This window comes from Centropristis striata, chromosome 22 (assembly GCF_030273125.1).
Source record: "Centropristis striata isolate RG_2023a ecotype Rhode Island chromosome 22, C.striata_1.0, whole genome shotgun sequence".
Lineage (NCBI taxonomy): Eukaryota > Metazoa > Chordata > Actinopteri > Perciformes > Serranidae > Centropristis > Centropristis striata.
Window position 1 is genome coordinate 27008739 of NC_081538.1, and position 16576 is coordinate 27025314.

The 16576-nt window shown below is 38.2% G+C and overlaps 1 protein-coding gene across 1 annotated transcript; it reads right to left on the reverse strand.

The window, feature by feature from the left end:
• Positions 1-2887: 2887 nt before the first annotated feature.
• Positions 2888-15557, reverse strand: LOC131960923 (NACHT, LRR and PYD domains-containing protein 3-like). The gene is made up of 7 exons (XM_059326184.1): positions 15281-15557; positions 9603-9882; positions 6362-8234; positions 6105-6278; positions 5686-5850; positions 5554-5600; positions 2888-4510 (listed from the first exon to the last, which is right to left on the reverse strand). The coding sequence occupies exons 2-7, from the start codon at positions 9871-9873 to the stop codon at positions 3930-3932; spliced, it is 3111 nt and encodes a 1036-aa protein (XP_059182167.1). The 5' UTR covers positions 9874-9882; positions 15281-15557; the 3' UTR covers positions 2888-3929.
• Positions 15558-16576: the final 1019 nt, after the last annotated feature.

The window sequence follows — 16576 nt, forward strand, 5'->3', positions numbered from 1 at the left end:
TGTTTATTTTGGTTGTAGTGTGTAGTTTAGTGATTCTGTGAGTTTTAGTCCTTAGATTGATGTTCCTGTCTCTTTTTAGAGTATTTTAGATTAATATTCATGTCCATTTTAGTTGGTGGTTTGGCACTTCTGGGGGTTTTGAGAGTCTCAAATTCAATATTTATTTTGGTTTTAGTTGTTACGTTTGGCGTTTCTGTGAGTTTTAGTTTAATATTTTTGTCGATTTTAGTCCTTTGTTTTATGTTTCTTTCAGTTTTGAGAGTCTTTAGTTGGATATCTATGTCAATTTTAGTCATTAATTTGATGTTTCCGTCTGTTGAAGTCCATAGTTTGGCATTTGTGTCCGTTTCAGTGTGTGCAGTTTGTTTATTATATCCGTTTTAAAGCCGTTTCTCACCAATGCAATGCAAAAATGCACTGCAGGAACAAACCTGCAAACACATCTTCCATATGTCCACAATGCACACCAGGCCTGTGAATTATCTATGTTGCTGTGTTCCATCTTCTCCTGCACACAACAGAAACCATCCAGACAGAGAAACTCCAGTATCTGAGCAGAGATCGCCTCTAGCTGGATGCAATAAAGATGGTAATGTGGCTGATGTGTACCAACATTAAATGTTGGTCACGGAGACTAATAGAACCCCCTGAACAGACAGACAGAAGCATGTCTGCAGGCTTTTATTTCACTCACAACCACTACAAGTCACTCTGAGATTGCCTGGTCACTTTGTCCTTTTCTCGTCTTATTTTTCTCCCCTCGGCTGGGAGGTTTCGTGTCCGTGAGTGCCCCCCAACCCCCCCGGGCCTGAAACCTCCCCACAGCGCTCCGAGGCTCCAGTGCTTCTGACAGAAAGGAGGTCTGACGTCAGCTGGAACAAAGCTTTCAGTTGTCAAATATATATTTCTGCTGACAGAAATCAAGGCCCATGAATATTCCACAGCAGTCTGCAAACAGTCATCAGAATCATTAACATAGTTTTTATACATTTCTGAGCAAATCTTTGGCCTGAAAGCCTGTGCTTAGTGTCCTTGGTCTGTTTTAGTGTCTTAAGTTTGATATTTATGGTTCTTTTGTCTTTTTCAGTGTTGTTACAGTGGTATTTATGACGTTTCTTGGACTTGAAGTGTCTTTAGTTTGATAATTATGTGGGTTTTAGTCTTTGGTTTGGCAGTTCTGTCTATTTAACAGTCTTAAATTTGATATCTCTGTTGGTTTTCATCATTTCTTTGGTGTTTTTCTTTGTTTCAGTGAATGCTTTTACAGTTTAAAGAGTCATTCATTTGATACTTATGGTGTTTCTGTCCTTTTTAGTGTCTTTAGTTTGATATTTATGGAGTTTCTGTATGTTTAAGAGATTTAAGTTTGATATTTCTATTGGTTTCGGTAGTTAGTTTGTTTTTTTTAGTTTTGGTTTTTGTTTAAAATACATGGGTTATTTTATCTGTTCCGATTTTTTTTTTGACATTCTGTCAATTTCAGCCTTCATTTTGAAGTTTCTGTCTGTTTGTAGAATCTACAGCTTTATATTTTGTCAGTTTCAGAACGTTTACAAAAGGCTCCTCTTCTTCTTCTTCTTCTTCTTCTGCGGGTGTTAATTTGAAAGCTGTCCTGTTTGATTCTGACTCATTTGCTCAGAGGCACCGCGGCAGAGAGAGAGAGAGTCATCCACCTCTCTCTCTCTCTCTCTCTCTCGTTCATGTCAGTTCAGGTTTCTGAGCCTGACAGGATTATAACCTGACATGAAACCTCTAGCACACACACACACACACACACACACACACCCTGTGACATTGAGAGAAAATAGAATTGAAGGCTGCAGAGTCACAGTACAAATCAGACGCTATTTACCCTGGAGCGCATACACACACACACTTATAACACACACATAGACACAAATAATAAGGCAAACACACACCAGTAGCTCTCTGTAGTTTGGATTACCAGCATGTGTGTGTGTGTCTGTGTGTGTGTGTGTGTGCGTGTGTGTGTGTGTGTGTGTGTGTGTGAAGCAGCTGGGGGATTCTGCAGCACAGTGAATGTGCACGAGGCTTTCACACACTTAATAAAGCTTCTTTAAACCCGGTTAAAGGTTTACACGGAGAAATAATCAGGTTTCTCAAGCTGAAATGGAGCTGCATTAACCAGGTCGCAGGAACCAGAATTACAGACGCCCCCCCTCGCCCTCCTGCATGGCTCAGAGGGCTAAAAAAGAGGCGCTGACTCTGAAAACCACCATCACTTTGGTGAACAAACAGCAAAAGCTTCACCTGATAATGTCTGTAGCCAGCAAGTATGTTTGTTTATGTATTAATGTGCATATTAGGTATGTGGACGAAAAATGACATATGTAGAAATAAGTGAATACAAAATAAATAAATAAATAAATATACTGTGCAAGTCTTAGGCAGGTGTGAAAAAAATGTTTTTCTTCTGTTCACTCACTTTGAATTTGTTAATTGATAAAAACAAACTATTAACATTTCTATTTTTTTTAAAAGCATTCTTATTTTACATATTTTTTACACCTGCCTGAAACTTTTGCACAGTACTGTAGATATTAATATATATATATATATATATATATATATATAAATACAAAAAAATGGAAATTCCATAATTCTACATTTATTTTATTATTTATTTATGTATTTATTTCTACATTTTTTCATGTTTTTTGTTTGTTATTTCCACATTTATTTTTTTATTTATGTGTAGGTTATGTGTGGTTCTTTTATATATAAATACTGGAAAAAGTTGTCAAAATCTGCGAATGAAGGTGGCTATTTTTGTTTGATGCATTGATAAAGACACATGTGGATGACTTTCAGGCTGCAGAAAGTTGTGTTTCACATATTATACAAATGGGGTTTTAGTAAAAAATCATACTTTATTTCCACTCTCTAGAATCAAACCAGGAGGCAACCTCTCGGTGAGAGCAGTGAAGCAAACAGGAAGTGCCTTCAGCCTGCAATTCTTCAAAACTCCAGCAGGGGGCGACACACAACATCTGTTGTAAATCTATCTCAATACAAACTGAGTCTACTTGATTTTTTACCTCAAAAAAATTCTTGTGGCAACATTCTGATCTAAATCTCTAGTTTCAAGTCTTTTTCAAGACAATCTGATGTTAATGTGTAAATAATGGTCCGATTTTGAAGGAAATAAATGATGAAGCAGGGTGGGATTTGATTGACAGGTGGCTAACATGGTGAGCTGTCATTAGGCTACAAGCAAAACAATGTGTATCCATGGCAACGTGGACATCTAAACAGAACTTTGATCCATTTTGTTCATTAAAAAATGTCTTTTTCAGCGTTCAGTTGGACTAAAAGACTCCAAGGAGTCGCTGTTCAGTTTCTGTGGTAAAAGATGTAAAGATGACTCAGAAAGCAACACAAAGTTACCAAAAAAAACAAAAAATACTATAAAAAAAGACACAAAATTACCTAAAAAGTCATATAAGAGCAACAACACAATGCACAATGACAAATAAAGACTCAAAATTACCAAAAAAGGACAAAAAATTACCAAATAGGACACAAAATTACCAAAAAAAAATTAAAAATTACCCACAAAATAACAACAAATGACCAAAAAAGACAAAAAAAACACCAAAAAGAAAGACACAAAATTTCCAAAGAAGTGATAGAAAAGCAACAAAAGACATAAAATGGCCAAATAAATGTACAATTAGTTTTAGCATAAATAGCTTATTTTAAGAACACCCGTCCTCGCTCCTCCTCGGTCCAGATATGGTCTCTCCTGGTTTCAAAAGAGCAAGATGGTGACAGCCGCAACGCCGAACTCGTTGCTTCAAACGTGCCACAAACCAACAGCTGACTACGTCCATTATTTATATACAGTCTATTGTTGCAACAGAAAACCTAAATCCCTGCGTACAGATTGACCCTGTGACTGTCTTCACTCAGCAGCGGGAGGAAAGGACGTTGTCTTCCACCTCACATAAGGACACTGACGAACCGAAGCTTCCGTGTTCGTTCCCGAAGCCGAAGCCAAACGCAGGATAGAGAGGCTCTGTGGTTGCGATCTGGAAGGTGTGGAGGTGGATCAGCGTGTCGGCCAGTTTGTAGAAGGACAGTTTACCGGCAGGAAAGTCCAGAAAGACCGCCACTCTGCTGGACGCCGGAGACGACAGCCGGCTGATGTGCGTCTCTCTGTCCTCGTGCCAGACAGAGTAACCGCCATCGTCGTCACAGAGCAGCGCCCAGGAGTGGTCGTTCTTCCCGAGACAGCCGTCGTATCCCTTCCCCTGCCGTCTGATGTCCCTGGAGGTCACCGCGATGTACACCCTGCCCTCCCACTCCACCTCCCAGTAACAGCGGCTCATCAGACCGGCGCCACACAGCACCTGCAGCCAGCAGTCAAACCGATCCGGGTGGTGTCGGCACGGCTGCGCCTCTTTGACGGTCGTCACCTTCGTGGAGCCATCAGACAGTTTGAGGTTCCGGTGTGCAGAGTTTCCGTCCAGTGTGAGGTCGCAGACGTCTGATGGACAAAAACAAGACACAAAAGAGTTTCACAAATCGTTTAACAAATTTATCACAAACCAGTAAATCAATTCATAAACCTTCTGAACCCCAACGAGCTGTTTGGGGCCTTTTTTTTTGTTTTTTGCTCTTTTTGCATTTTACACTCACTGGGTCCTTGTATTTCACTGCAATATACAAAAATATCTATAAATCTGTAAGTCCTGCAGCTTAATGGAATCAGCACAATCATGGCTAGAAGTGGAAAAAACATGTCTTTGTGCAGAATAACACAGTTAGAATGACAGAAATCATTAAAAAATAATAATAATTTTTGCTATAAATTATTTCTTAAAAAATTTGAATAAAATGGAATTTATATATTAACACTTTTCCAAGTGCCCACAAGTGCCACGAACAGACCCACACACACTCAAAATGACCAAAAAAAGACATAAAATGACCCAAAAAAGATGTAAAATGACAAAGAAAACTCATACTGCTACCAAAACCCTACACTAAACCACCTACTACAACTACACTAAATTACCAAATAACTATGTAAAGAGACCCAAAAAAAAACAGTTTTCTCCACATATTGAAGTATTGTCATGTTTGCAGCCTCTCCTGTCCTCTCCTCTCTGCTCTGTGTAAACAACCTCTCCTGTCCTCTCCTCTCTGCTCTGTGTAAACAGATTTTCAGTGAATATTTGTCATGTGACCGTTGGTCTCCACAGAATCAATCATGTCTTCACAGTGAGGAGCAGAATTTAATGTACAATAAAAATTATTTTAACAGGATCTGGGTAGTAAACGCTTTATTTTAAATGACACATGTAGAATAAAGAGAGTCTGACACAAATATCAACATTTTAACACAAGTTTTGGTCACTTTTTCTAACTGGAACTTTCATAACTAACGATCCGTTCAAACTCTGATGATAATGCCTGTTTTCACGGTTTCTTTCTACGATAAACGGTGTATATTTGGCAATCTCTTACAGAAAACATATATTTCAGCGGGGTGGTAGGGTTAATGAGCTGAAATGTTTTGAAACTTACATTTCTTCAGACCAGATTTCAGTCTCTGCTCTCCGCAGTGGTCGAGGCTGAAGGAAGAAAATAAAGTCAAAATCAATGTTGTACATGATCCGGGTGTGACCGAGACATTTTTTCGTTTTTGTTAGTTCGTACTTCAGTGTGAAGTTCGGATTCTTCTGCACAGTGGACAGCAGCATCGCTTCGGACTCTCCTGGATGGTTGTAGCTCAGGTCCAGCTCTCTCAGGTGGGAGGGGTTGGAGCTTAGAGCTGAGGCCAGAGAAGCACAGCCTTTCTTTGTGATCATGCAGCCTGAAAGTCTGGACACAAACACAGTGGACTGAATGTGAGGCATCAACCCCGACAAAGTGTTCATTATTAGGAAGCCCAGACATCCTATGGAGGAAACCAGGACCAGAGGTGAGGGACCAGTTGCAAGACTGGTACCACAAACTACTTTGAACCTGCGCAAGCAGTACAATTCCTGCAGATACTGGGTATCTTAGTGGATATTAACCATCAAGTAAAGCAGCATTATAATTGTCATCAGATGATCAAATGACTGCATCCTTACCTGAGAGTCTGCAGATTGCAGTCTGGACTTTTCAGTCCATCACAGAGAAGCTCCACTCCTGGATCGCCCAGGTCGTTGTCGCTCAGGTCCAACTCTCTCAGTTTAGACGACTGCGAGCTGAGGACGGAGGCCAGAGCTTTGCAGCTTCTCTCTAACAACTTACAGCCGTTCAGCCTGAGAAATAACCCGTCAGACAGGAAGATTACTTCACAGATAAACTCATATTTGATAAAGAATGTAGATTTCCGTGCACATACAGCGATTTCTTGGAGGCTTTGATGACTGGCAGCAGCCTCAGGAGACCCTCCTCTGAAGCTGAGTATTTCTTCAGGTCAAACACGTCCAGGTTGTCCTCAGATGACAGTAAAAGGAAGACCAGAGCCGACCAGAGAGCAGGGGAGAGTCTCTCTGTGGAAAGCCTTCCTGAACCGAGATACTGTTCGATCTCCGTCACGAGAGAATCGTCCCTCAGCTCGTTCAGACAGTAGAACAGATTGATGGTCCTGTCTGAAGACGTGTTCTCCCTGAGCTTGTCCTTGATGGACTTGATGGTCACGCCGATATCCTGAGATTGTGCCTGATTTGTCCTCTTCAACAGGCGCTTCAGGAGGTCCTGGTTGGTCTGCAGGGAGAGGCCCATTAGGAAGCGTAGGAACAAGTCCAGGTGTCCCTTTGAACTCTTCAACGCTTTGTTGATTGCGATCTCATGGACTTCTGCCATGCGCTTTCTCTTGCAAAGCATCAACAGATTCTCCAGCTTCAGCTCACACTCGGCCATCACATTCTTGTTGTCGTTGATGAACGACATGACAACATGAAGGGCGGCCAGATACTCCTGCAGGCTCAGATGGACAAAGCTGAACATCTTCCCCTTGTCGTCATCTTTATATTTTTGCTCATCTTTAAAGACTTCTGTGAAAACTCCGACCTCTGCGTACTGTGCAGCTTTACGGATATTAATGCCACTCTCTCTCAGGTCTTTCTCGTAGAAGATCAGCTTGCCATTCTCCAGCTGGTGGAAAGCTAGCTTTGCCAACGACTGAATGTAGTGAATGCTCTTTTGTGTGCCACACCTATTTCCCGTCAGTTTGATCTGATACACGAGGAAATTTGTGTACATCTCTGTGAGAGTTTTGGGCATCTCTGCAAGCCTTCCGGTCTGCAAAACATCCCGTAGAACCGTGGCAGTGATCCAGCAGAAGACCGGGATGTGGCACATGATGAAGAGGCTTCGCGAAGCCCTGATGTGGGTGATGATTTTGCTGGCTTGCCTTTCATCTGGGAACTGTTTTGTGAAAAAGTCCACCTTCTGAGGGTCAGTGAATCCCCTCACCTCCGTCATGCAGTGGACAAACTTTTGGGGGATCTGATTGACCGCTGCAGGTCGCGTGGTAATCCAGACTCGAGCAGAAGGAAGCAGTCTGTCCTCGATGAGGGCGGAGATGAGCGCGTCCACTGAGGTCGGCTGTGTCACATCAAAGTTTGCTGTCAGCTGATCACTGCGAGTAAAGTCCAGCTGGAGGCGGCTTTCATCCAGTCCATCCAACACGAACAAAAGTTTAAATTTGCTGTTTTTGAAACTGTGGTTTCCTGAAGCCTGCAGCATTTTGAAGATGTCAGTCAGCTCCTTCTTGGGGATGTCTATGGTTTCTCGGATAAATGTGTGGATGAGATCAGCCAGGAGAAACTTTTCTCCTTTACGTAAATTCAGTTGGCGGAAAGTGAAGGGAAATATCAGGTGCACGTCTTGGTTTGTTTTCCCTGCGGCCCAGTCCAGCACAAACTTCTGCACGAGGAATGTTTTTCCAATTCCTGCGACTCCAAATGTCAGCACTGTTCTCGTTTCTCCGGTCGGACGTTGGAAGATGTTTCTCGGTTCAATAGGTATCTCTGTCTCTGGATCCCTGCCTTTTATTTCAATCTGCCTGATTTCGTGCTGTTGGTTGATTGATTGTACCTCCCCTCCGGTGGTGATAAACAGCTCGGTGAAGATGTCGTCCAGACGCTGCTGGTCCCTCCGGTGAGCCATCCCCTCTGGAGCACTCTCATACTTGGTCTTGAGGTTAGATTGGAGTTTCCTTTGGTACTGATCGATCTGTTCTGCAGGCTTTGGCACTTGAGTCTCCACATCTGTGAGGATGAAATTAGATCCATAGTAAAAGGGGAAAAAATATCCGGTTCTATGAGCAAAGGCCATTTACAGAAGAATTTGGGGAAGTACCGCAAGTAATTAAGTTGTTATTACTGATATCTCCTTGAAACCAGCTGTTAAACCAGTTGTTGTAGCCTAACATGTTGAAACAACAAGTAACGTCAGCTTAGTTAATCCTGCTTCCTTGCTAACGTTAGCAAGCTAATTTCTTGGTGCTACTTTGGTCCCATAGAATAAATGAACTCAATCAATTAATGGTGCCGTTGTAGCGAAATAAGTTCCTTTAACCACCTACCTCATAAGCACAAAGTAAATATATTAAATGCATTTTTTGTCGGCTTTACAAACAAACCACATGCAATGTTGTACGGTGTTTCGGTAAGTCACCAGGTTGGAGATTTGACGAGATGTTTTCAAGACTTTCAGTTGAGTGTGTCACAACCACAGACTGTATATAAATAATGGTGTAAACGTGATGTCCCCAGTTCCAGGTTTGCTTCACTGCTCTGACCAGGAGGTTGCAGCCTGGTTTGATGCCAGACTTTTTACCGTTCTTTTTTTTTTTTTTTTTACAGTGCAGCTTATTTAGCTTAATTTTGCACATAGCATAGGGCTAAGAGTTTCCAAACGAAACTCTTGTGAAATTTGGTTCGACATTACGTGCGTCTATCTACAAACCACATATTTTGTGTGCGGCTGCTGAATCCGAGCGTGATCCTTGTACCTTGATGGCTCTGCACAAACATATGAAATGTGACAGCCCTACTCGCTGCTGTGATACCAGCATAACTGGATCCATTGATAGTACCTGGACCCTCAAGGATTTATGTCAAGAAACCACAGAAACTCTGAAAACAGACTACCGCTGCAACCAAAGTTCTACCAAAAAATTCTTATTCACATACACTTAATTTATAAAATGAATGATATATATATATATTTATATATATATATATTACATATTATATAATATATATGTAGAATAACTGAAGTTTTTTTATTTTCACTTTAATGTGACTGTTAATGTTTTTGCTGTTTTTATTACCTATTTTTAAAATTTTCAACATTTAATTGAAAGTTTACTGTAAAAAAAAAATCTAAAGTAGCCTTAATTTTACATTCAGCAATATGTTTTCAATGTAATAGAATTCACTGTAACTTTACATTCAAGACAATTAAGCAATTGAATAATACTGTAAAAGAAATATATATATTTCTAATTAATAGAATTCGACTTCCGTTTTGTGTTTAATATTTGTAATAGAAGTATTTTTTTCCAATGTAGAAAAACAAAAAAATCCCTGTCAAATAATACAATAAGTTTATTTGTTTACAGTGTATCTTACCTTGAATTTCTGAGCTTCTCTCTGACAGATTCTGCGCCAGATCATATCTGCTGATCTCCTTTAAGACCTTCTTGGCGACCTCCAGCACCTGCTGGTTGTACGTCTGCACCATCAAAGTCACAGTTTTCTGCCGGTCTGCATCCTCCAGCTCGCATTTTGGAATTCTGGAGAAGCCATCGGGCAGGTCAGTCAGGTGGAACTGTAGAGCTTTTAGCTCCTCTTTTCCCAATTGTTTCAGCGTTTCCAAAAGGAGCTGTTTAACCGTCACCATCTCTGCTCCCTGATGAGATCAGACAGAATTACAGATTCATATATTTGCTTTTGCTCTACAATCATCTGTAGCATTATTATATCTAAGAAGACTGTTTTTTGATCTTGTTACATTTTCCTCTCTGTGTCCTTGTATTTCACTGCAATATATAAAAATCGATATAAATCTATAAGTCCTGCAGTACAATCATGGCTAGAAGTGGGAACAACTCAGACATGTGCAGATCTGCAGATCTTTGTGCAGAATAACAAAGTTAGAATGACAGAAATCAGAAAAAAGTTCATTTTCTCTGATAAATTATTTTTTAAAATTGGAATAAAATGGAATTTATTTATAAACACATTTCCAAATGCCCACAAGTGTCACGAATGTTGTAAAAAAAAATTTTTAAAAACCTAACGTCACCCAAAAAAGACACAAAATTTCCCCAAAAGATACAAAATTACCAAAAAAAAAGTAAAATTACCAGGAAATACCAAAATGACACAAAATAAAAAACAAACACACAATTACAAAAAAAACACAAATAAAAATGAGAAAAACAGTTCTCTCCACATATTGTACATATTGAAGTATTGTCATGTTTCTAGTCTCTCCTGTCCTCTCTGCTCTGTGTAAACAGATTTTCAGTGAATGTTTGTCACGTGACCGTGAAGAATCAATCATGTCTTCAGTGTCTCTGAGGAGCAGAATTTAATGTTTTTAACAGGATCTGGTTAGTGCAAACACTTTATTTTAAATGACACATGTAGAATAAAGAGATTCTGACACAAATATCAACATTTTAACACAAGTTTTGGTGACTTTTTTTGAAGGAAACTTTCGTAACAGATGATGCATTTAAGGACTGTCTGAAAGTTCCAATTTTGACAATAATGTCTGTTTTCACAGTTTCTTTCGATGATAAACGGTGTATTTTTGGCAATCAAACAAAGAAAACACGGTAAAATCCCACCAGCAGTTGCCAGTATGGTTGATATTCTGTCTTGGTTTTTTAGACTCACTTAGACTAAAAATGTGAATGCTCTGACCTCTAGTGGTAGGAATAATTATTACAGGAGCAAAGGAGGAAATGATGTCATATAAGGAGCAATAGTTCCCATGCAAGGACAGTTTGGGACATTGGATGGTTCCTTAAACTCAAGACTTCCACCCCAAAGATCCAGGTTGTTTTTTTTTGCCCAGTAGTTTATTTTTCCTAAACTTAACCATATACTTCAGCACCTAAACCTAACAAAAGCTTTGAGTGGTCTGATTCCCCTGCAGTGTCATGAACTCAACAGCCTGGTGGACTTTTCTGCAGAAGGTTAAAGGTCAGAGCTTCATACGTGGTGCTGATAAGTGTTTGATTAATATTTAATACTGAATTCCTGCAAGTAAGTTATCTCATTAATTACTTGTGACCTTTAATCCGTCTGTAACCTTTATGCCTGTTTATGTTTCTCAGCTTCCCTGATGTGATGTAGTTAAGGTGAGCTCCTAATGATCATTTTTGTGCAACTTCAGCTTGAACCTTTTGCGGGAAAATGCCACAAAATCCATAAAAAGTTGATCAAAATAAGTAACAAATATGCTGCCACATAATATACAACTTGTGTGAAATGACATTATGTCATAAAACCGACAATATAACCAAGATATCAGTGTTTAAATCTAAATAACCATCAACAAACAACAATTACAGCCACCTGATGTGACTCAGAGTTTACAGTAATCCCCTGCAGCATCAGTTACAGTAATTATACCGTTAAACATGACTGTGGAGGTTTGAGTCAGTCGAGTTTACCTGAACACACCTTGTGGTGTAATATCAGGGAAATAGACAGTATGGTTAGTGACATAAAAGCTCCAGTAACTTGTGTTGATGTTGTGTTGTGTTTCCTGCTGAGAAACCCCCTTATTGTGAATCTAGTGTGTAAAGCCATCCATCCTCTGAATGCTCTAGGTCTCTAGTTTGTGGTTGTAAAGTTTCATGAGGCTGTGATTATCCTAGAGGTCACAGCAGCTCATTTTATACACTGAGCTCAAGTTTCACTCACTAACATCATCACACCTGAAGGACATTGGGCTCATTGAATTAACAAGAGTCTCAGCTTTCCAGTCATACCCAATTTATGCAGCTCACAGACTGTTGAGGACCCCAGAAAGCATAAATATTCACATTCAACAGGTGGAAATAATACATTTTTAATGCCGTAAAATGCATGGTGTTGGCATGAATCGGGCATGTTCGTAAAGGGGAACAATACCAATAAAGACTGTCAGCTCTCCAGTCATACCCGATTCATGCAGCTCACAGACTGTTTAGGGAACTCTGGATGCATAAATATCCACATACAATAGGGCAAAATAACACATTTATATGCATGACGAAAAACATAAAGTGGGCATGTCTGTAAAGAGGAGACTTGGATCAATTTTCATTTAGATATCTTGAAGTCAGAGGTCAAGGGACCCCTTTGAAAAAGGCCATGTCAGTTTTTCCCTCACTTAACCAAACATTGCAGCCTTATTTTGCCCCTTTCCTTTGCAGCTTTCCAGTCATACCCGATTTATGTAACTCTGTAACTAAAGACTGTTCAGGGACCCCAGAATGCAGAAATATTCACATACAAATGGCCAAAATAACAAACCAAAAAAACTGCCTCAAAATGCATGGGATTAGCATAAAGTGGTCATGTCTGTAAAGTGGAGACCATTTTCATTCAGTTTACTTGAGGTCAGAAGTCAAGGAAAGACTGTCAGCTCTCCAGTCATGCCCGCTTTATGCAGTTCACAGACTGTTTAGGGACCTCTGTATGCAGGAATAATGTATATTAAATGCATGCATGAGAAAAATTTCATGTTTTTTTTGCTTCAAACTGCATGTTATCAGAATAAAGTGGGCATGTCTTTAAAGAGGAGACTTGTGGGAACCCATAGACTCGATTTTCATTCAGATATTTTGAGGTCATATTCACTTATATTTAGTCTAGTCTTAGTCTTCTGACAAGATATAGTTGGTACCAATGGATCCCTTTAGATCAGGGGTCTCAAACTCAAATTACCTGGGGACCACTGTCGGCAGTATCAAAATGACCAAAAAAAGACACAAATTTACTTTTTTTTTTTAAAAGACACAAAATGACAGAAAAAAAAACTAAATTACTTGGAAAAAAGACACAAAATGACTGAAAAAAGACACAAAATTACTTTTTTTTAAAAAGACACAAAATGACCAAAAAATGACCAAAAAAGACACAAAATTAATTTTAAAAAAGACACAAAATTATTAAAAAAGACACACAATTATTAAAAAAAGACAGAAAATTATTTTAAAAAAGACAGAAAATTATTTAAAAAAGACACAAAATTATTTTTAAAAAGACAGACAATTATTTAAAAAAGACACAAAATGACCAAAAAGACACAAAATGACCAAAAAAGACACAAAATTATTTTAAAAAGACACAAAATTACAAAAAAAAGTAATTAAAAGGACCTTCCACAAACAACAAAGTAAAGTGCCATTCATATAAAACTCAAATTAAACTTTCATATCAAGGTGAGGGCCACAAAATATCATCACGAGGGCCACAATTGGCCCGCGGGCCGCAAGTTTGAAACCCATGCTTTAGATCTTCTAGTTTGATATGACACTAATATCTCTGTGGCTCTAAAACTGAGTCCTCTCCAGCCTCTGAAAGAAAAAAAAGTCTGCAAAATAGCCGTCTGTTCAGAACTCTAAAGGCTGAAAGTGTTCTTGTTGCATGAACCTCTTTAACTGAAATCAATGTTGCACTTGAACTTAATCCTGTTTCCCTGAAAAAGTATGGTAGTGGTAAAACAAATTAGTAGCATATAAACTTTAGGTCGCATGTGTCTGTGTCACCTGGGAGTTCCAGAGTTTGTGTATTCCTGGAAGGTTGTTTCAGTGATGCTGACGAGGAGTTTTGATAATACTTTTATGGTTTACGGGAAGAACAGGGGGAGGAGGGGGGATTTATCAAAGCTCTCATTATACTTCAAGATATTTGTTTTCCTCCGTGGTTCCGCAAACTAGGCACCTCATCTCATTTTAGTTTAAATCTCCCATTGGCATATATACATTTAATTTAAATAACCTACTGTTTTTTTGGTAAATGAAAGTATAAATGTTGTTGAACTGAGTCCGAAGTTTGCAGCAGAATGAGCTCTTATCAGCAGAGAATCAGAGCTCTACTTCCCAGTCGTGTTTCTCCTGGTCTTCCTTACGTAATATTCACATTTTGATCCATATTTGAGCACCGATTTGCAGTTTTTCAGACCCTACCATGCCTGTTATTATCCCCACATGACCTGACATAGGTTTCACAAACAAACTAACAGAGCGAGGCAGCGGTAGGACAACGTCTCCTGTGTTCTTGGAGGTAAAATTACTCTTTTTGTCAATGGAGTCTGGTGGCTTTGAAGAGAGTGATATGCACTGCCTTATTTGAATCACCTAAAACAGGGATTTAGTGCTAGTTTCTGATTGCATACAGACGTTTTACTTAAGCTTTTGGGCCTTGAAACTACTCAAAATAATGACAATAAGTTATTTTACAGATAATTCCTTTAAAAATACAGATAATATACAGTAAATGTGTAATTTAATTCAATATCTGTATTTAAAAAATATACATATTTGTAGAATAACTAAAGTTTTAATTTTTCAATTTAATATGACAAAGTCCTTTTTTTTTTACTTTTTTTTTTTACTGTAAGCAATATGATGTGTATTTTTTGCTATTCTTTTTACATATAATTCACTGTAATATATATAATACCGTAAAAAAATAATTTACTTTTTTTTTTCAAATCTATAATGTCCCATAGTTACAAATTTCAACTTCCATTTTATGGTGAATCTTTGTAATAAAAATGATTTACCTTTTTTATTAAAAAAAAAAGAAAAGAAAAGAAACCCTGTAAAATATTACAATAAATTTGTTGGAAAATAACGTGGGTTTTTTTTTTTTTACAGTTCACTGTTTTTTCTTAATATAATATTTTAAGTAATTATCAATATTAGTCTTTTATGTTCAAAAACTAAAAAAAAAATCCAAAAAAAATCAACTAGATTATTTGACCGGTTTTGAAAATGTCTTCGGGTTTGTGCGAAGAGAAACATTTCCACCTTTTGTTTAAAAATTATAAAATTTTGTTTAAAAGTAATTAGAAATTACAGTTGCAAACACAAATGTATTAATATACTTTAACTGCTGAAGTTAAATGGAGGTTAAACTGTTGATTTCATTCACTCTGATACATTTTAACACAGACTGACACAAAAACCAAAAAAAATTTAAACAGAAACCCTCTTAAAAAGTGCATTCCACATCAGTAAAATCAATACATTTGGATTTATAATTAAGAGACTCAAACAAAGCAGAGAGAATGAACTCACTCAGGTTATTTCATCCCAGCAGGTGATATATATATTCACAGTTTTCTCCGATCAGCCAGTTTAATTTTAAAGGTTTACATTCTCGACTCCAGTGAAAGAAACGTTTCCCTCGTTCGTCCTTTATCTTCTGGAAGCTGTGAGAGTCCCAGCAGACTTTTATATGCGTCTATAAAGCCGAGACACAAGTCAAAGTCTGACAGAGCGTCAGAGGAAAGTCCTGGGAGCTCCTAAACCCAGACATGACATCAGCAGCCGGGGGAATCACACACGTGGAGACACCACGCGTCTGTTACGTGAAATAATATTTACTTACAATTTTGAGGGTTTGTTTTGTTTATTTGGTCGATTATAAAGTGAGCTTGTGTCAGGCAGCAGAGTCGCAGTTTGCATGTAATCAACAGGATCTCCAACCTAAACGACTGAAGAGATAGTGAGGATCAATAAATGCTGTAAATGCTGGAAGTGAAGCCGTTACCAGGACGACGTGTCGACAGGAAGTGACATAGTTCAGTACAAAAATGATGCAGGAAGTTCAGAGATGTTTGAGTCACATGGTTTACTCCTCTTAGTTAAGGCGTCTGCTGGTCATTTTGTAAAGTTTTGGTTATTTTCAGATTTTATTTTATTTTTTTGGTATTTCTGTTCATTTTTAGTCATTTTGTGTCTTCTTTTTTTGTCTCTCCTGCTCTTTGTTTGTCTTTTTGTGTGGCATTTTGTGTCTTCTTTTCTGGTAATTTTATGTCTTTGTTGATAATTTGTTTTTTTCTGGTAATTTTTTTTCTTTTTTGGTGATATTGTGTCTTTTAAGGTAATTTTGTGTCTTTTTTGTGTTATTGTGTCTTTTAAGGTAATTCTGTGTCTTTTTTGGTCATTTTGTGTCGTTTTTGATAATTTTGAGTCATTTTTGATAATTTTGTGTCTTTTTTGGTAATTTTGTGTCTTTTCTGATAATTTTGTATATTTTGTAAATTGGTGTTTTTTTGGTAATTTTGTGTCTTTTTTTGGTTATTTGTGTTTTTTGTAATGTGTATCTTTTTCGATCATTTTGTGTCTTTTTTGGTTATTTGGGGATTTTTTCTGCTCTTTGTGTGTATTTTTTCTGGTGATTTTGTGTTTTTTGGTAACTTTTGTTGGGGTGGTGGTGGGGGGGGGGGGGGTTGGTCATTTTGTGTCTTTTTGGTCATTTGTTGTTGGTTTTTGGTAATTCTGTGACTTTTTGGTAATTTTGTGTCTTTTCTGGAAATTTTGTAATTTTTCATTAGGGGGGGGCTTGTGGAAAATGTGTGTCTTTTTTGG